The sequence below is a fragment of the Eptesicus fuscus genome, chromosome 2 (assembly GCF_027574615.1).
Source record: "Eptesicus fuscus isolate TK198812 chromosome 2, DD_ASM_mEF_20220401, whole genome shotgun sequence".
Taxonomy (NCBI): domain Eukaryota; kingdom Metazoa; phylum Chordata; class Mammalia; order Chiroptera; family Vespertilionidae; genus Eptesicus; species Eptesicus fuscus.
Genome location: NC_072474.1, coordinates 88028327 through 88049566, shown reverse-complemented (window position 1 = coordinate 88049566; position 21240 = coordinate 88028327). Strand labels below are relative to the sequence as shown.

At 44.4% G+C, this 21240-nt stretch overlaps 1 protein-coding gene across 1 annotated transcript in view; it reads right to left on the bottom strand.

The window, feature by feature from the left end:
• Positions 1–21240, bottom strand: part of CORIN (corin, serine peptidase) — a 192648-nt gene that overhangs the window by 8904 nt on the left and 162504 nt on the right. The window contains exons 17-19 of the mRNA XM_008140283.3: positions 9936–10052; positions 7107–7156; positions 6772–6946 (exon numbers count right to left, since the gene is read on the bottom strand). Coding sequence (XP_008138505.3) covers positions 6772–6946; positions 7107–7156; positions 9936–10052 — 342 coding nt within the window. The remainder of the gene's footprint in view (positions 1–6771; positions 6947–7106; positions 7157–9935; positions 10053–21240) is intronic.

Genomic DNA, 21240 nt, shown 5'->3' with positions numbered 1-21240 from the left:
CACACACACACAATTGTGAATGACTGGCGTAGTTCATAAGCACCTAGAAGATAAAAAATAGTAACCCTGAGGAGTTAGACCAAATCTCCCACTTCATTTTCCCAAGTATATTAAAGGACTGAGATCGGGACAGGTCTGCCCGGCGTGGATGGCAGAAAGATCTAGGAACAGAGAAGTTGGAGGTCCTGGTAAGAGGGCTGAAGTGACGAGCCCAGGGCACTTCGTCAGCTGGAGAGAGAAAGGAGATGAGGAGGCTGGGATAACGGGGGAAGAAGTTCAGACAAGCAACAAAAGTCTTGTTAGAGAAATCAAGACAAGGGTGACCTGGCAGGTTAGCAATTATGGTCACACTAGAGGCCCAGTGCATGAGATTTGTGCACGGTGCGGGGAAGGGTACCTCAGCCCAGCCTGTGCCCTCTCGCAGTCCGGGACCTCTTGGGGGATATCTGCCTGCTGGTTTAGGCCCACTCCCAGCTGGGAGCTAAGCCAGCAGACAGACATCCCCGAGGGGTCCTTAGCACTGCCGCAGAGGTGGGAGAGGCTCCCGCCACGGCGGCTGCACTCACTAGCCGTGAGCCCGGCTCAGGGCTTCTGGCTGAGCAATCCTCCCCCTATGGGAGTGCACTGACCACCAGGGGGCAGCTCCTGCATTGAGCATCTGCCCCTGGTGGTCAGTGCATGTCATAGCGACCAGTCGTTCTGCCTTTTAGTCAATTTGCATATTTGCTTTTATTATGTAGGAGGATAGTAGGATGATAGTTATTCATGTGGGTTTCCTGGAGAGAAATCAGATGCTTCTGACAATTACTAGTTGTACACCAGCCTAGGAAGGTCATCCTTCCATCTCCCAGAGGCGGAAGAAGGCAGGAAAATTGCTGTTCCGTTACCCCTGAAAGGCAAAGTCTTTCTCCCTTACAACTGTTGAAGTTGAATTCTTATTAGGGCATATGGAACTTGATCTGATCAGCTTAGCATCTCATGTTTTTAATTTTCATTGGGGATTTTTAAAGACCTCTCCATGGAAGGGCAAAACAAATTTGTGGCTTTTCCCCCACCAATATAATTAACACAGACAGGCTTGAGGAGACCTACAGATGGGTCACACTGGGATTGGCAAAGCCTGGGATCAGGATATGAAGTAAATCCCATTAACTGCAGCAATTGATGGCTCCAGCAGAGAGTAAGGCTTATAATTAGAAGTTCTCGAAAGCTTGCAGGGCCACTGGAGAGGCTGTAAAATAGAATCAGAGTTATTAGCACGCATTCAAACGAAGGCTTGTTTGAAGTTGGGCCATGTCTAGTTTCTTATGGACAAGCCAGGCCCCTCTTGACAGTTCTGTTAAGTTTAGTGTTCCATAAAATTTCACCAGGGCCTTTGATATCTTACCCATTTCCTTAATTATAAACACATATTTCTTCTCTGTTGCAAGGCTTCTTCACGGCACAGATCTGCCCGTGAAAGAGGAGACTTGGACGCCACATACAGAAACAACAGAAGTTGGATCTGAACCTGGATGAACTAGCACGTAAAGAATGTGTTGCCCTTAAAGACCTGTTGGATTCATCCTGGTAATCATCTTTGGATGAATGTACTCCTGCTGGTCTAATCTTCTACTTATCACGGAGTTATAAATCAGAACCTGGAAAAGACATCCGGAAACATCTGGCCTCTCCCGAAACAATAACGTTGCCGTGTATTTCCTGACAGACTACACAGACTCCTCAATCATTTAGGGTCTTCGACGCTAAATGTTCTCCGGCGGAGGTACTGGTTTGATGTTTTATGTTTCATTTCCCCAAAAAGAGTGATCAAATAACTGGATACACACATTTGCATTTCCTAATCACTTATCACATTACATCCTAATTATGTAAGCATCTGCATCCTCATTAGGTTAGCAATGCAAGGAAGGAGATGTGCATTCATCTTTGTAACCCCCACCTGGAACTAAGTACACGTGCTAGGACTCTGTTCTGTAGAAGGGAGAGCACCAGTGGGCGAGTGGCTTTGTGTAAGAAGGTGTATTGCAGTATTGTTGAAGTGGTAGCAAATTGGAACTAACCTGAATGTCCATCAGCTGTGGAATAATCTTACATTATAATAGACAAATATGCAAATTGACCGCACCTTCGCTACGCCCAAGCCACGCCTACCAACCAAGCCACGCCCATCAACCACGCCCACCAGGAAACCGTTACAGGGACGCTGGGGCCGGTGGCTTTCCCAACGCCTGCTCTGCGGTGCGGCCGAGCCCAAGGACCGGAAAGCCGCCCGGGGCTTTCCGGGCCTTGGGCGCCAGCCGCCAGCCAGGTGCGTGCTCCGATCGGAGCAGGGACCCGGCTGGGGTGCGGTGCGGCCGAGCCCAAGGACCGGAAAGCCGCCCGGGGCTTTCCGGGCCTTGGGCGCCAGCCGCCAGCCGGGTGCGTGCTCCGATCGGAGCAGGGACCCGGCTGGGGTGCGGTGCGGCCGAGCCCAAGGACCGGAAAGCCGCCCGGGGCTTTCCGGGCCTTGGGCGCCAGCCGCCAGCCGGGTGCGTGCTCCGATCGGAGCAGGGACCCGGCTGGGGTGCGGTGCGGCCGAGCCCAAGGACCGGAAAGCCGCCCGGGGCTTTCCGGGCCTTGGGCGCCAGCCGCCAGCCGGGGGCGTGCTCCGATCGGAGCAGGGAGCCGGCTGGGGTGCGGTGCGGCCGAGCCCAAGGACCGGAAAGCCGCCCGGGGCTTTCTGGGCCTTGGGCGCCAGCCGCCAGCCGGGTGCGTGCTCCGATCGGAGCAGGGAGCCGGCTGGGGTGCGGTGCGGCCGAGCCCAAGGACCTGAAAGCCGCCCGGGGCTTTCCGGGCCTTGGGCGCCTGCCGGGTGCGTGCTCCGATCGGAGCAGGGACCCGGCTGGGGTGCGGTGCGGCCGAGCCCAAGGACCGGAAAGCCGCCCGGGGCTTTCCGGGCCTTGGGCGCCTGCCGGGTGCGTGCTCCGATGGGAGCTGGGACCCCGCTGGGGTGAGGTGCGGCCGAGCCCAAGGACCGGAAAGCCGCCCGGGGCTTTCGGGGCCTTGGGCGCCAGCCGCCAGCCGGGTGCGTGCTCCGATCGGAGCAGGGACCCGGCTGGGGTGCGGTGCGGCCGAGCCCAAGGACAGGAAAGCCGCCCGGGGCTTTCCGGGCCTTGGGCGCCAGCCGCCAGCCGGGTGCGTGCTCCGATCGGAGCAGGGACCCGGCTGGGGTGCGGTGCGGCCGAGCCCAAGGACCGGAAAGCCGCCCGGGGTTTTCCGGGCCTTGGGCGCCAGCCGCCAGCCAGGTGCCTGCTCCGATCGCAGGGACCCGGCTGGGGTGCGGTGTGGCGGAGTCCATGGACTGGAAAGCCGCCCGGGGCTTTCCGGGCCTTGGGCGCCAGCCGGGTGCCTGCTCTGATGGCAGGAGCGAGCCGACCTGGGGGTCTGCTTCTGCATTCGGGTGGCAGGGACGCTGGGTGCAGCTGAGCCCAAGTCCACCGCCCAGGGCCAAGCCCGGACCCTGAAAGAAGGTAGAGGGCAGTGGCCACAGCCAAGGCCTGGGTCCCCGGTGCCGGCAGAAAACTGGTGCAGGCAGCCAGGTGAATGAAGGTCTATTGCACGAATCTTCGTGCAAACGGGCTACTAGTAATAATAATAAAAGTCATGGTAAATCTATATTATAGGATATCATTTTGAACAACGGGCCTTGAAAGGACTGACTCCAGCCTGTCCCTCGCCCTCCATAGGCACTCCATCTTGTTCCCATTACCTCCATTTCGTAAGAACTGCCATCTAAAATTTCCCACTAAACCCAGATGGTCCTTTGTCCTGTTAATTCCAGGGAGTAACTAAACCAGATAGCCTAGAACCGTGGTCGGCTAACTGCGGCTCTCGAGCCACATGCGGCTCTTTGGCCCATTGAGTGTGGCTCTTCCACAAAATACCACGGCCTGGGCGAGTCTATTTTGAAGAAGTGGTGTTAGAAGAAGTTTAAAAAATTTGGCTCTCAAAAGAAATTTCAATCGTTGTACTGTTGATATTTGGCTCTGTTGACTAATGAGTTTGCCGACCACTGGTCTAGAAGTAACTCCGCTATTTCTAGCTTCTGTAAGCACGCTTGCTCGAATAATGGGAAAAATAAGACATTTGGGGGAGGGGCTAGCCATCTGAATCTGTGCCGGTAACCTAATGTACATTCTTCTCAGCCTATAGTCTAGTCACTGCCCCCTCTTAATTATCTGGTCCTGCAAGCCGCTCTGCGGGAGTCCGTCCTTGGCTCCTCCCATGCCAGGTGTCTCTGGTTATCTGAGCTGTGCTCAAGGCTGCAAGCTTTCTGCAGTATATCTGCTAAGCACACTGCCCCCATCCCAGCACTTGGGGTTCTTTTGCCTTTATAAGCTAACCCCTAAGTTCATTCAGGGCCTCGAGGTTTTGGAGAGACATTAGTCCTCTCGCGGCCGCCGGCGTTGGCAATAAAGACTCCAAATTCGGCCCCCTGACTGTGGAGTCTTCTGTTTGACTTGCTGAATTCCAACATAACAATTTAGCTTTGGCAAAGAATGAGTCACTTGACCTGCAGGGATGCCGGCGATATATTGCTACATGAGAAAGTCACCTTACAAACACTAGCATAGAGTGGGATTCCAAATTGTAAAAGGAAACAATGACACCTTGGGGAAAATGTAAATGTTTATAGCTGTGCCGGAACATTCACCAGGCTGTGATGGGGGTACTGTGAGGAGGTTGAGGAAGTAAAGGTGAGTGTGAGAGGAGAGATAGTGCTAGCAAAATGCCAAGATACTCATGCCATAGTGCTAAGGGAGAAGGTAGAATGCATGACTTCAGTAATACTTTGTTTTTAAAGTTGACCTTTATCAATGTTTCACTTATTAATACCAGGCATGATTCTCAGGGCTTTCCAGAGGCTCGCCTAATGGCTGCCCCGCCCCGTGACTGCTATTTCCTTCATTTCACCGAGGAGGGAACTGGCCCGGAGAAGCTCATGAATTGATCCATGGTCACACAGCAAGTGGCGAATTTGAGAAAAAACAATAATAGGCCAAAAAAATGAAATTGCATTTTTTTTTTTAGAAATTAACCTGGTCAAATGAAAATAATCAATTAGGTGATAGGACTATGACTTATTTTGTTTTAAAATTTTGCCATTGCTTAATATGACTTTTAAATAAAGTAAAATTATTAAAAGTAAAATTGGTGTTATGATGGTTATTTAAAAGAATGTCCTCCCCCTGACCAGTGTGGTGGTTCAGTTGTTTGGCGCATCATCCGGTCCACTAAAAGGTGGCAGGTTCAAGTCCTGGTCAGGGCACATACCCAGGTTTCAGGTTCAACCACTGGTCAGGCAGTACAGGAGGCAACCAATCAATGTCTACTCTCTCTCTCTCTCTCTCTCTCTCTCTCTCTCTCTCTCTCTCTCTCATCTCCCTCCCTGCCCTGCCTGCCCTCCCTTTCTCTCTTAAAAAAAAAAAAATGTCCTTAAATCCTTTGACACTCCTCCCTTGGGGAAGAGAGTTTTGTGTTTCTTCCTTTGGATCTGGGTGGGGCCTGGAGGGCTCTGACCAGCCCCACAGCAGAAGCGGTGTTGTATGTCTTGGAGGCTGGGTCACAAAAGGCATCGCATCCTCCTGGCTCCCTCCTTGGGAAGCTCACTGTGCCGGATGCCAGTCACCATGCTGAGTCCCACGTGGGGAGGAGCTAAGGCCCAGCCCACCGGCATCGCTGCCTGGAGAGCACAGCCCCTCACTCAGAACCTTCCAGCTGGTGCTGACATTGCTGCGAGCAGAGCCAAAGGGCACCAGCTATGTCCTTTTCGGTGTCTGACCCCGGATCTTCTGGGAGCATAAAACACGTTTGGGGGGTTCTTTGTTGTTATTGCTCGGGTTGGTTTTCTTGCTCCTGACCTAGCAGACAGGTGGAGCACATGAGGACCTTCCGCAGTGATGTTTGTCAGTTGGGGGTAGGTATCCCCTTGGTCTTACTTTTCTGCTCCTTCAGGCACATTGTCCTGGTTAATTTATGTGCCAATGTGGCTGGGCCATGGTGCCAAACTATTTGGTCAAGCATTCGGGATTTTTCAGTGAAGGTGTACTTGGGTGAGATTAACATTGAAATCAGTGGGCTTTGAGTAAAGCAGACCACCGTCCATAAGGTAGGTGGGCCTCATCCGATAAACGGGAGGCGTAATAAACAAGCCAGACCTCCCCTGAGCAAGAAGGAATCCACTTAGCTAACGGCCATTGGACGTGAACTGCAATGCCACCCCATCTTCCGGCCAACCCCATTAGATTTTGGACTCACCAATCCTCCACAATCATGTGAGCCAGCTTCTGAAAGTAAACCTCTCGCTCTCATTGGTCTCTCTCTCTCTCTGAAGATCCCTGACTAATACACATATTGTACCTTTAATCCTGCTTCCCAAATTCCTCACCAGTTCCTCCAGCACCCTCCCCTCACTGTAGTATCCCCTTGAGTAACCCCCTTCCCCCACATTTAACTCCAGATGTATTCAAAAGGGCTAGAAAAGACACTAATGCTGGCTGTACAATCAATCTGCTAAACTTCCTATTCCTTCCTCTTTAGGGCATAAATCATAAGCAAGAGCTATCCATCGCCAATAAATGAGCAGCATGTACATAGGCTGACAGCACCGAGGGTAGAAAAACCCAAGCAGATAAAGGCCGGGCAAGAAGATCAACGGTGGCTTTTGCACTGAAGTGGCTTCACTAAGAACGCCCAGGTGACAAGATGAGGAGGAAAGGTGCAACTCACCCCTCAAAGCAGTGGGCGACTGTCAGGACCCACTTCTTGGCAATGAGGACACAGCCACAGATGTGCCCACTGGGCTCACTCTGCAGGGAGCACTGCCAGGGCCACCTTCCAGGGCGACTCGTCCGGCCCCCGAGGATCCTCTTGTTCATTCGGGCAGCAGGGCGGCGCCCACAGTCTACCAGGGAGCAGGAGAGGCAGAGTTGTGTGTGACTCACCCCCAAACCCAGCCAGATGCTATCACATGCAAGGGATCATTCCCCCCCCCTCCCCCCCGCCCCGAGCCAACCCAGCTAAATGAAGTTTATACCCCACTGGGACACCACTCACTCTCTCACCTTGTTTAGCGCACAGAAGAGAAATCTTACTTCTGCTGTGGCAAGACTGCCTGGATTTGGAAACATAAAAGGGTATGATATTAAGTTACAGTCATTGTTCACTTCAAACACTACCCGTGAAAAGCAAGCCATAGGTTCAACCCTTACCTGAGGTCAATTCTCAAGGCGGGGCTGTTGTCAGAATCACCTTGGGGATGGGGGTGTACAAAGGATGTGTACTTTTCCTAGTTTATTTAATATCATCATAATAAAATTTCACATTTGTCAGAAGGGAAGCTATTGTTCGCAAAGTCTCCCACATCATCTTGGCTGATGAAACCCCCCAAAATATGAACTCAAACCATGATTTTCAAAGTAAGGAGAAGAAAGTGGGGGGAGGATTGGGCTGCTGCTTAGAATGCATAGTGAGGGGCACCATGTCAGATTTTTATGCTCATGGAGAGGCATGTATGTCAAAAAAATTTGAGAACTAGTTTGAAAAAAATAAAATATTACTTTAAAAAGTTAGAGAATGGATTAAAAAAACTGAATATTTAAATTGTCAAATAATCTTGCCAAGACTATTAGATTATGGATCTATGACTGGCTGACAGGAAAAGGGGGGTTAACTTTATTCCAGGTAGCTCTAGATGGCAGGGTCAGGACTAATAGAATTTATAGGAAGTGTGGGCTCAGGAAAGGAAAAACTTTCTAAAAATTGGAGTTAACCTTTGAAAGCAAGAACATGGGCCATGTTTAAGCACCTATCAATGTGGCTGCATCAGAAATTTCAGTGTAGGATACATCAAGTTTTAATCACAAAGCTCCTTCCAACCATGAAGCATTTATTTACAGTGTAAGTTAAAAAGACAAAAACACTTTGGGGGACTGTCAGATATATCGTGATGTGCTTAGAATCCTAGACCTCTCAGAAAAAAAGTATATATATATATATATGTATATATATATATATATATATCCACCCCTACATATGTCATTTCTACATTTCTTTTTGAAGATTTACTGTATTTTCATTTCTTGCTAAATTTGCACGGGGATCTGTGTAATTATTTGTATACAACAAATTACATAATACATAAAAAGCACATTTGCTTTTTGACTCCCTGAAGTTGTATAGTTGTATCTTCTCCCTTCTCCCTCCTCTCTCTCTCTCTCTCTCTCTCTCTCTCTCTCTCTCTCTCTCTCGCTTTCTCTCTCCCTCATTATCCTAATTTCTTTGTAGCACTTCCAAATATCTGAAATTCACTTTGTTCACTAGCTTATAGCCCACCTGCCCTCCTATATAATGTATGTTCCTTGAGACCAGGGTCCTTGTCCCCCTAATTCTCTTCTTTATCCCCTCAAAGCTTAGCACTGAACTTGGCATGGAAGAGATGCTCAATAATTAGTTGTTATTTGTTAGATCCAAAACCATAGCTTATACGAATAGGAAAAGACACCAAAGACTATCCATCTCAATAATTTATACTTTAGGAAACTGTGGTTATATAAGATCCCAAATCTAATTAGTAAGCCAGGACTCAAGCCAGTTCTACCAACTCCCAATTCAGAATGCGATATTTTATTTATTGATTTGACCTGAGAGGGCTTCTCCAGCAGTCCCAGTCTGGGGAAACACGTCACACTGTTGAAAGATTCAGGTCATTGTTCTGGAGGAAGCACTTCAGTTGACAAATATTCAGAAATGTGGCTGCAGAGTTTGGTCTATAGGGAAAATGTCAAGACATTCTAAAGAAAAACGGCCCACCTTTGGTTTTCTTCTTTGGAATTCTTAAGCGGTGTCTTCCCTAGGACTTTTTCAAAGCTGTGGGGTCAGATAAACCTGGTTTGAATTGAGAGGCTATCCCTTCCCATCTGTGGGCGGTGAGTTTTGAGCAAGTTATTTATATATTCTATAGCTATGTCCCTATCTATATATATAAATGCCTAAGTGGCTGTTCGACCGTTTGACTGGTAGCTATGATGCACACTGACCACCAGGGGGCAGACACTCAATGCATAGGCATGGAAACATGAAACAGACTGATAAATCTCAGAGGGAAGAGGGGAGGGGAGAGGGGGGAAAGAGATTAACCAAAGATCTTATATGCATACTGAGGCCCGGTACATGGATTCTTGCACTGGTGGGGTCCTTCGGCCTGGCCTGCAGGGATCGGGCCGTAACCAGAAGTCTGACATCCCCCGAGGGGTCCTGGATTGCAAGAGGGCGCAGGCCAGGCCGAGGGACTTCACCGGTGTACGGATTAGTGCACCGGGCTTCTAGTAATGTACTAGTAATAAGCATTAACTTCCTCCACTTATCTTTCTCCTATAGACTAGACAAGGGAGGTGGCTCTGTTTAAGATGCCGTTATTCTTAGCGGCAATTTTCCACAGATGTACTTTCGAGGCTACTTGATTCTAATTGTATCCCATGTCTATTTTTTCTCAGACCCTCCTAGTTTTATTAGTTTTCATTGCTTCAATTCCCTCTGTTAACTAGTTACCAATGTAGCATTGGTAGGAAGTGCAAATATGAGAATACATTTTGAGTAGGAAGTGAAAAAAACTCCAACATTAGAATGCAAGTTCCTCCTCCTTCACCACAATAGTTTCTGTAATCGTCATTGAAGGAGAACATCACTAGCCAAGAGAGAGAAAAAAAATCTATGTCTAGAAAGAAAAAATAAAGCCGAGCGATGCTGAAGTTAAAGGCCAGCAGCCGTTCTGTGGAAACTCACTATTGATGTGAAAAATGTGCATCATCTCCGGTTAGAAACAGAAGAAGGGCCCGGACAATAGACTCTCACTCCGTAATGCACTCTTGTCCGCTCTGGGGAAGGTGTCTTACCCTTTCACCAGCAGTTCATGCAGAGTGGTCCCGTTGAGGCTCTCCCAGTCGGCGTCTAACGTCAGCCACTGCTGGCCTTGCTCCTGTTCCTGTATGAACTCGGTCACAGACGGTTCTCTGATAGAAGGGTGAAGACCAGTTAAACGGTCCAACCACAGTGATCTTTGGCCAGACAGTATCATTATTTGGCACTTACTCACTTTCCAAAAAAAGCATTAAATTATAAATCAGTATTTCAAGAGGGGGATTTGTATTTGAAATTTGGCGTGAAATGTGATCAGCAAGAGGGGAAGTTACTGTAAGTTTACTAAAGCAAAAAAAAAAAAAAATTCCAAATGATTACAGCTGTTTTAGTCATTCCGTCTGCTGACATGTATTTGAACTTGGTGAGGTGTTAGAATTCTAACGTATATGATGTAAAAATTCCAATTTCTAACATATAAGAGCAACTTTAAACAGGGGTCAAAAGTAAAATAAAATTTATCTGGCTGGGTGCTTTTTTTCTTCTCTTTTCTTGCCCAATGTTACCCTGCAATGTAGAAATACCTTTAAATAAAAATAAGTGATAACTAAAGAGAATAAATGTCCATTTAGTGTCTACTTAGATGGTATAAGATGGTAGAATTATTTTAACATACTGCAAAATCCTATGCACTAAAAATTGAGAAGGACCCTGAATACAGAGAGAAGAGTTAGACAACATTATTTTGTTCCTGACCCACATTCTCACTCAACTTCCACCAACATTGTCCTGTGACTGTCTCATTCATTCATTCAAATAAATATGGTTACACTGTATCCAAGATTTAAAACCTTAGATTTCGAAAGTATTTAGGGTTTAGTGTAAAATAGCCCATTCTTCATAAATCAGTTGGTTTATTTAGGCAGGCCATATTTGAAGAAAACCTTTGGGGATTTTATCACCTGATACAAAAAAGGGTAGAAGAGTTAGTTTCAAACAGAAGGAGGCGGGTACTTCCTCTGAATCTGGAAGGCAGTAGGGGAAAAGGAAGCAGGAACCTTGTTGGCCTTGGAGAGGGAGAGAGAACTCATCAAGAGAACTGAAATCAGACAGTCTCCACTTACCAAGTAGCAGGGGTGCGTGATGAGGAGGAAAGGGATATGTTTATGGAATTGTTTCCGGGTGGGATTTTTTGGAGAAACACATCAGAGATAACTTAGAAGAATAACAAGCAGCATCAAGGGTTCAGAGGAACCTGGAAATCTTGAAGTTGTGGTAGTATCAAGTCTGCATAGGTAGTGACTTTCATTTTTGATAATGGAATGCTTTTATTGCACAAAAAAAAGGGGGGGAGTGGTGGGGCATAGGAAAGGGAAAAAAGTTAGATTCAGTGGCAGTGAAAGAAAAATGATAATTTCATCCAATTATTAATTATTTTAAAATTGCTATAAGGGGTGGGAGGATGGGCGGGAAGTGATTAACCAAAGAACTTGCATGCATCTATGCATAACCCACAGACACAGGCAATAATGCAGTGAAGACCAGGGAGTGGGGGTGCGGGAGCATGGTGCAGGGGAACAAGGGGGGGTGAGAGGAGATATCTGTAATACTTTAAAGATAAAATTTTTTAAAAAGAAAAAGAATAAAAACCTCACCAAATCCCATTACTTTTAAAAAGGAAAAGAAAAAACCCTCTAAAGAGAACATTTGATGATAGAATAAAAGCCAAAGATTAAAAATAAAACAGTCCTTAATAATGAATGGATTCTAGTTATTTGATTTGAAAGCAAACAGCATAAACCCTGACCACACTTTAAAAAAAGAGTTGCACAAGATTTAAATTTATGTAGAAACTTGGGAGAACTGTTAGATTATTGAAGACTTCACAAAACCTACTGCACAATGAGGATTTTTCTTTTCCTTGACCAAACTGAGAGCCTGGCTTCCCATCAATCCCAGAATGCTGATGGGATGGTAAGTGTGAAAGTCAGCGGCCACACATAACCTCCTGGTGTTTCTCCTGGTCCCTGCTTCCTGAGAACTCCTTTCTGCAATAGAACAACCACGGCCGCCTACATCCAGGCATTTTGCTGGCAAAAAGCCGAAGGAAGATCAGCTCAGTCTTGTCTAATCTAGTCACTGTGTAGGCAGGTTTTCATAGGCCGCCAGGGACTTACACAAGAAGCACAGTCCAGCACAGGACTTACACTGGAGCTGGAGAGGAAACTCATCACAAAGGGCGCTTCCGTCTTTCAACTCGGTAGGTCCCTCCAGCTAAGCAAGGGCTCCCTCCACTGAGCACTGCATATGGGATGTTTTCACATTTCACTCCTCAGCCTCCAGAACGAAAGGCAATTTAGCCTGAATCTCTTAGTTACATCAAGTGGAAAATCGAAGAAATTCATCATTAAGAAGAGGGGAGAATCATTATAAAAATTAGTTTTCCATGAAATCCTAAATACTAGCCCGCTTCTCCTGCACAAAAACAAATCTCTCTGCATAAAAATGCCATCCTATTGCCCATTAAAGATATATCGGTGTGTCCAGATGGTTCATTTCTTCCATCAGACAGAATCTGAGCATCTGTAGGATTTTAATTTTTCTTGTGTGTTTCTTAAAAATAATTTAAAAATCATAAAAGTAATACTTATACATGGAAAAAATACACAATGAAAATACATCTTCCCACCCCAGATGTATAGAAACAACCACTGGAAATGGTGTTTGAGTATCCTTGCCAAGCTTTTTCTATAATTCATGTATAGATACTCCTGTGTTTCTATTCTATACACATTGTTCTGTGTGCTGTTGATGACGTTTTCATTTAATGATTCACCTTGGAAGTCTTTCCATATAATAACATTTGTTAACTATTTTCTCTATGCCAAGTATTAAAAGACTAACTTGTTTATCGTATTTAATCCTCTCAATGACTTTGTGAAGTTTGCTGTATTAATAGTCCCCATTTTGGAGATGGAAAAATTGAGGCAAAGAGAGAATCAGTAACTTGCCCCAAGGCCACACAGCAAATAAATGCTGGAGCTGGTATTTGAATGCCTGAGGTCTGACGTCAGGTTACCACTCCTAACACTTTGAGCACTATGTGGCCCGCCTTCATTAACAGCACAGGCCATGTTCTTTTTATCACTGCATAGTGTTCCCTTACTAGTACATGGCTGTGCATACATTACTTAGCCAATCCATGACTGATGTACATGTAGGTTGTCTCCAATTTTTGGCTATACTAACAAAAAAGCAGCAGTATTAGCCATTCAACTTTGCCTATATGGCCCTTAGCCATTCAACTTTGCCTATATGCACTAGTGATTTTAGAATACATTCCTAAAAGTAAAGTTATTGAATCAAAATTTTCAACTAACAATATGAATTTTCTCTTCAAAGAGTAATGCTAATTTACATACTCGTCAAGAATATGTGTGTCTGTGCTTTTTATTTTTACTACAAGTATAAAATATAAATGATGCTGTTAAAAGGTGAGCCCTAGCAGGTTTGGTTCAGTGGATAGAGTGTCCGCCTGGGGACTGAAGGATCCCTGCCCCAGTTGGAGGCTCAATCCTCGGTAGAGAGCGTGCAGGAGGCAGCCGATCAATGATTCTCTCTCATCATTGATATTTCTATCCCTCTCTCCCTCTCCCTTCCTCTCTGAAATCAACAAAAATATATATTTTTAAAAAGGTATCTGGAACTTAAATGCTGCTCAAATGTTGTTTGGCATTTCATAATTCATTTGACTTAACATCTTTTTTCTATATTAAGTCAAGAGACAAATTAAAGAAATCCTGTTGGGTAGAGAGCAAAAAAACATTTTGCCAGTGATTAAGCATAAAAGTCACTGTATCCTAAGAGCAGGGAATGCTGGGCAGGGAATGCAATCAGACCCAAGTGCTTCTGCAGTCGCCATGAACTCATACACAGAGAAGGAAATTTAAGCCATGATCTAACGTTGAGGGGTGGGGAACATCCGGTCCTCGGGCTGTATAAGGCCCAACAAATCCTTTGGTCTGACCCTGCCAAAGCATTAGGAGCTAATTAATTAAATGTTTGACCAAATATAGCAGGCTAATTTTTAAGTTGAAATTTTTGTATGGCCCATGAATAATGTTATAAATATCCAAATGGCTCCTGGCATTTGGCCCCTGAATTCCCTCATTTGACAGCCTGAGAAAACTAGGACACACATCGAGACCCATCCCGAACATTTGTGGGGCCTAGAGCAAGAGTATAAGTGGAGGCCCACGTACCCTATGCCCTCATATTTAGATGTTAGAAGTCAAGTTAACAAGCTATTAAAGAAAATTCTATCTTTCCATCTTGACAATCAGATTTCTTTAGGTTTAAGTATAGAAGTATTGGACTCCTTGGAACAGTCGTTTTCAAACCTTGGCATTCATTCATCAGAATTACCTGGAGAACCTGTTAAAATGGAGGTTGTTGTCCCTTCCCCAGATTTCCTGATTCAGCAAGTCTGAGATGGGCCCAAAAGGTTGCCTTTCTAGTAGGACTCCAGGTGCTGTGGCTGGTGGTGGTCAGGACCATAATTTGAAAACATTGCTGAACAAGAACCAGGCTCTAGATGGGCATAACTCCTTGGCTGACAGACTTCTTGGCCCTGGGGTAAAGCTTGGCTGGAGGCAGAAAGCCAGCATGGTCCCTCTAAATTGGGATTTTGCACCCTTGGCACTGCTGACATTTTATACTAGACTAGAGGCCCGATACATGAAATTTGTGCAAGGGCCTTGGCCCTGGCCCCTGCCCGCCACCGCTGTGGCCGGGGGGCCTCTGCCGCTTCTGCTGCGCGCTCCCCCTCCCCCGCCCCGCCCCGCAGCTTTGTCCAGAAGGAAGGACGTCCAGAAGGACATCTGGTCTAATTAGCATATTATGCTTTTATTATTATAGATAAATTTTGCTATGTGGGGCTGTCCTGTGCACTGTAGGTAGGATGTTTAGCATTATCCCTGGCTTCTGCCCACTAGATGCCAGGAGGACCCCATCACTCCTGGATTGACAATCAAAACTATCTACAGACTTCTCCAAATGTTCTCTTAGGGCAGGGCCACCCCTGGTTGAGAACCGCTGCTCCAAATCACAGGGTCCAGGGAAAGGCCTCTCTGTTCTGGATCTGAAGGTGTCTCATAAGACACTTATTAAAAATGTATAATCCCACGCACACACTAAAATGAGAAAATAGAACTTATCCAGAATTCTGAAACATCCTGACACCACAAAAGGAATTATGTATTTCAAGGCTTAGGTGATTAGAGTAGATCTGATTCGACCTCTAGACAACTGGCTTATACTTGTTCCACTCCCACCAAGTCGCTTTGTATTAGCAACAAGGCATCGTATGCTTGTGTCATAATTATGCTGGGAGTGCTTACTTAAAAAAAGAAAGTCAGCACACATCCCCGAAAAACAAGGCTGCTTTACTTTTGACAGCAAGAGAGAAATTACAAACGTGTGAAGAAGTAATTTCTGATACCGAGAAGTGTTTTGAAGGAGACAAAAGAAGCAAATAAGAGAGTGACTTGGCATGGGTGAAAGCTGCTTCAACAAGGTAGCTGATATATGAGCTGAGATAAGAATACTTAGATAGAGGTCATTGTGAAGGTCTAGAGACCAACATTACAAGCAAAAACAACAGTAAAGGAAAGCCCCAGAGATGGGAAGGAGTTTGCAGTGTTGGAACATCAGTAACGTTAACAAAAAGCTGCTACCACCAAGGCAATCAACCAGAGCCCCCAAGCTGAGGTGCAGTGAAGGAAGAGACTTTATTCAAGTGAAAGGGCTCAAGTGAAGACACAAGCAAAGCAGCTGAAGTGTAGCAGCCCAAGCATTACAGCCCCAGTGTTGCAACTCAATTGCTCCAGCTCCAGTGAAACAGCTCCCTGTCACAGCTCAAGCCAGGAGGAAAAGAAGCAGAAAGTGAGCTCCCCCAAGAGAAGAGGAGGCTGGCTTATATAGACAGAAGTTCCTGCCCCTGGCCCCTGATTGGTCCATTTTCATGCAAATGAGGACTCCAGTTAACAATTTGATTGGTCCAAAATAATTGTCCTGATTGGTTGGAATTGGAGCCATTCTGATTGATCAGTAAAGATGCAAATGAGGATATAATTGTGCAGCTCCAATAAGACAAAAAGTCTCAATTCTATTGGTCAAAATATGATTCCAGGAACTCCTTTATAAGGGTCCGCTTAGACAGCAGGAACACACTGCAGAAAGCTTGGCTGCCCAGTCTGTGCCTTTTGACTGAAATACTGCAAGCATGAGAGGCCACATAAATAATGGCTGCTAGACTCTGATTATAAATTTGGACCTTATCAACCACAAGGAGTCCTTCTTTAGCAGGTACATTCTTTCTCAGTGTCAACAGTAATAAGGTCAATGTGTCATAGAGTTTAGTGGACTAGTGGGAAGTGCTAGGATATTGGGTAAGAGAGAGAGGCAGGGTACAGATTATGCAGTCTTGCATGCCAGAGTAAGAAATTGTATTTTGAATTATAAGGCCAGCAGGCTTGTCATATAGATGTCATTGTCGACTATCAGTCCTACCTGGGAGATAGAAGAAAGCCAAATTGCAGTAGGTTGCAAAGACAACATGAAGAACATACTGGATCAGAAGTTAAGTCATCACCAGGAGTCTCCTGGTAGAGTTCCAAAATGAAGTCACCACCACATAAGGAATTCTAACAGAAGTCATACAGACCTCTTTGGTCAATTCCTGATGGATCACTCAAGTTATAAATCATGTTCCTATTTTCCCAGGACCCATTCATATCTATGTCTAATGACAATGCTATATTCATTATGACTGGGGAATCTGATGCACCCAGAGACTTTATAGAGATTAATTCTTCCTATTCTAAAATCTTCTTGCTTACAATTACCCCCGATATTTTTGGCTAAAATCTGGGTCTTGACAGTATCTATTTCTGGAGAACTCATGGAAACCATCTTTAATTTTATAAATCAGGATGTGAATCCATTTTTTAATGATGAACTATTTTTTTTTTACCACAAAATGAAATGTAAGTTTTTAAACATCTAATTAATTCAGGACCTCTAATAGTTCCATGTCAGTTAATAATGGTGAATTTGTCTACAGCACTGAGAAGTTTCTATTTAATTTCATAAATTACTCATTAACTCAACTGACAGTTTGAGATTTCGTTTGCTAACAAATATCCAAATTCTTGCCAGAACTTGCTGTTAGTGATCTTATGGAAATGCTCTCAGGACAGCTGGTAGATTTACCTTGCTTTGTTTATTAAAAGTTCACATCCAGTGGTCTCGTGGAAGAACTTTAAAATCATTTTCTCTTTCTTCAGGATGTAACACTTTTTCAAGAAAAGTCTTATTCTTTCTCACCCCAGAATAGCACATTCCAAAAAACACCACACCCACGCATTGGACTCTATGATTTTCTTCTCACTCAGGCAGTCATTTAGCCAGCGGCTTCTTGCTAATGGGTAGGAAATGAATACTCTGTGCCAGAGCTACACATCTGCCAGAAAACTACAAAGCTTCTGTGTGGAAAAAAAATAACACTTGGTGAGTTTGCTTTAGCTGAGTTCTACTTATGAGATGCCAGGCATCTACTTATTACTCTAAGTGACATTTCAAAAAGTAAAAAACACTTGGATCGTGGTTCTGCAGGATAAATTTCCCCTACCCCCACATCCCCAATGCTATCCATTTAAAAATCATACAATGGTAAGGTCACAAGGAAGTGTGAGGACTTATCACAAAACTCCCAATAAAGCAATATTAAAAGGGACTTATGTTTGAACAGCTGGTTGGCCTCATCAATGAAGTATGTTTATTGAATAACTGGGTGCTGTAGAGGACCTACTCTTAGTACCCAAGATGTCCTTTGCCTATGCTCAGACTTGCATTCTTGTTCACAGATGGCCATCAACCTGGAAAAGCATCAGAGAGCTCTCTGGAATCTTAAGGCACTAATCACATTCAGGAGGCTCCACCCTCTTGACCTTATCACCTTCCAAAGCCCCACATCCAAATATCGTCCTGTTGGGAATCAGAAATCAACATATGAATTATGGGGAGGGGGACATTCGTACTGGGGGTTTATAGGAATTCAGCCACAGAATAGTGAGTGCTTCCATGGAAATAGGAAATCAAAGATTTCCTACTTCCCGCACCAGCCTCTAACTACATTTCTTTGCTTCCCCTTTGCAGCAAAATCCCTAAAAAATATTCTATAGTTACTTTTTATTTCTCTCTTCCCATTATCTCTTAGGCTTTAGCCCCCTCACTCCACTGAAACTGTTCATGACCATGACATATACAGAGCTGAAACCAGCAGTTGGCTTTCAGTCCTCAGTTTACCTGACTTCTCAGCAACATTTGATACAACTGACAATTGCCTTCTCCTTGATAGTTTCTCCACTTGGTTCCCAGGATATCCATACTCTAACACCTCTGGTTGTTCTTTTTCAACTCCTTTGGCTTGCTGCTTCTCTTCTCTCATCCTCTTAATGTTAGGCCTCAGCCCTACATCAGATTCTCTATTCTATACTCACTCTCTTGGTTATGTCACCCAGTCCCATAAATCTATATATCATCTGTCTTCTAGGGACTCCCAGATATATATCTCCAGCCAAGACCTCTTTAATAAACTCCAGACTTGAGCCTTATAAACTTCTCCATTTGAATGTCTACTAGACATCCCAAACTTAACATGTCCAAAACAGAACTGATCTTTCTCCCCAAACTTTCTCCATCCACAATCTTCCCCATCCAGTTTATTTTTATCCCATCTTTCCAGTTGCTCCAGCCAAAAACCTTTAAGTCATTCTCAACTCTTTTCTTTGTTAACTACTTTCAACCCCCAACCAACATCTATCTGTCAGGAAGTCCTATGACTCTACTTTTCAAATATATTCAGAACCGAACCATTTATCACCATGTGCTCTGCTAATATACTGATCTGAATCACCAAAATCCCTTGCTTAGATTACTTCAATGGCCTCCTAACTAATCTTCCTGTTCCTTTCCTTGCCCCGCCAGCCTATGCTCAATACAGCAACCAGAGTGATCCCTTTTAGTCAGATGCAAAGCTATAGAGAAATTGGAACCCTCATGCATTGTTGGTGGGAGTAGAAAATGGTACAGCTCTTTGTAAAAACAGTTTGGTAGTTATTTTAAAAAATTAAACATCAAGTTGCCATCTAACTCAGCAATTCTAATCCTAAGTATATACCCATTGGAATTGAAAACATAGGTTCACATATAAATAGGTATTTGAATATTCATAGCAGCATTATTGATAAGAGCCAAAAAGTGGAAACAACCCAAATGTTCACCAATTGATAATAAAAATGGGGATATACACAAACAATGGAATGTTTTTTAGCCATAAACAGGAATAAAATACTGACCCATGCCACAACATGGATGAACCCTGAAAAACATTATGCTAAGTGAAAGAAGCCAGGAGAGATATGCACATAATGCATGATTCTATTTGTGTGAAATGTGCAAAAGAGGAAAATTCATAGAGACAGAAAGTAAAATTGTGATTATCAGGGATTGGGGGAAGGAGAAGCAGGGCATGATTGCTGGTGAGCATGGGATTTCTTTTCCAGCTGATGAAAATGTTCTGGAATTAAACAGTGCTGACGATTGCATACATTGTGACTGTACTAAAAACAACTGAATTTTACCCCTTTAAAGATTAACTTTTATAACATATTAGTTATATTTTAATTTTTTTAAAGTTGACTACAAAGTTTTAAACTTCTGGCAACCTGGGCTACATTTTCTACTACAGAGGATTGAATCTGTCTTTGAGCTTCAAGGAAGTCCATCAATCAGAAAATCATCTTGAATTAGATAGTTCTTACATGACAAATGAAATCTGAAATTAGAAACTTCTCCTGAGAGTAGGAAAAGATTAGTGTAAATCTTTACATAAAGGACTATAAGGTTACATAACAGATGTTGTCTTTGGGTTTTCCCAAGACATAGAAATATGTTTCTGAAGCAGGTTTCTTCTGTTGACCAACTCTAAAAGATTAGGGCATAAAATCAGATTGAAACTAATTCCATAAAGGAATTTTGCCAAAATAGTACAGCCTGTTTCTGGATGATCTAACTTTATATAAAGATAAACCTTGTGAAGCCGAGAGACACAGAGAGTCATCACTTCCCTTCGACCAACTTCCTCAAATACCAGATGTCTCAACTGAGCATTTGGCAAGTGTTAGAGGACAGTTCAAGGTCTGATTTGTATCGTTGATTAAATAAATGTCCATATGTTTTTGATACTGGACATGTAGGTAGCAAAGTCCATATACTATCATGAGAATTTAGGGACTTGATTTATACCCTTGTCTAATCAAATAACCATCCTACTTCCTAGCTGGGTGAACTCTAGAGATACCTGCAGGCGGGGGTAAAAAGGTTCTCAAATTCAGCAAAGAACTCTGAACCTTCTCATTCAGACAAGCACTTATCGGAGAGCCTAGCATTTATGCTGTTAGACATGGAAAGTCTGAAAAACTCTAAATGCAGGTGTTTTTAATCAACTCCCTCTATCATGAAAGCATTTCAGTAGTATCGCTGCAAGACATGTAATTTGGTGTAGACATGTAATTTTTTATGAACTAGCTCCAACATGTACCCCTTCAAGTCACTGAATGACCTATTTGAAGTTAGGTTAAATTTGTCTTTGGATACTACACTACAATGCTGATTTCTATAAATGTTTACTGAATGAATAAAGGAATAATTTAATAAATGTATACTACAGTATTAAGATAATCTTAGAGCTGAATATTTTATATCATTTTAATAGAAATGTCATGCGCGGTGCCATCAATGAACCATTCTTAGATGACAAAAGTCTGAATTTTTTTTTCTTCTAACTTTATGTTCTTGGTTGCTTGCTCGTGTCTGCCCCAATACACTGGAAGTTCTTTGATGATGTTATTCACCTTTGCATCCTCCGAACAAGGCCTACTCTCATACAAGGCCCTAAGCAGAAGTTCTTTATAACTTCAAGTTTCTGGTGCCGAGTATGTCTGAAGGTATAAAGGCAGGCCAGTGCAGTGGACACTTCACTCCAGAAGCTAAAGGAGACCGCTCTGCCTTCTCCCCGCACCCCCGCCCCCCACCCCCAGGCAGCTGGCGTGCAGGTCAGTAACTAGTCATGGTCAGACAGACCCTCCTATTGAGGACTTTGAGTCTGGAGAAAATGAGTCAAAGGCACTGGGCTACTTCAAGTTAGTTTGAGGCATCAGTGGCAGAACCGTGACGCAGCTGGTCGCGGGGACAGTGCTCACAGAGCGGCGTCCTGAGCAG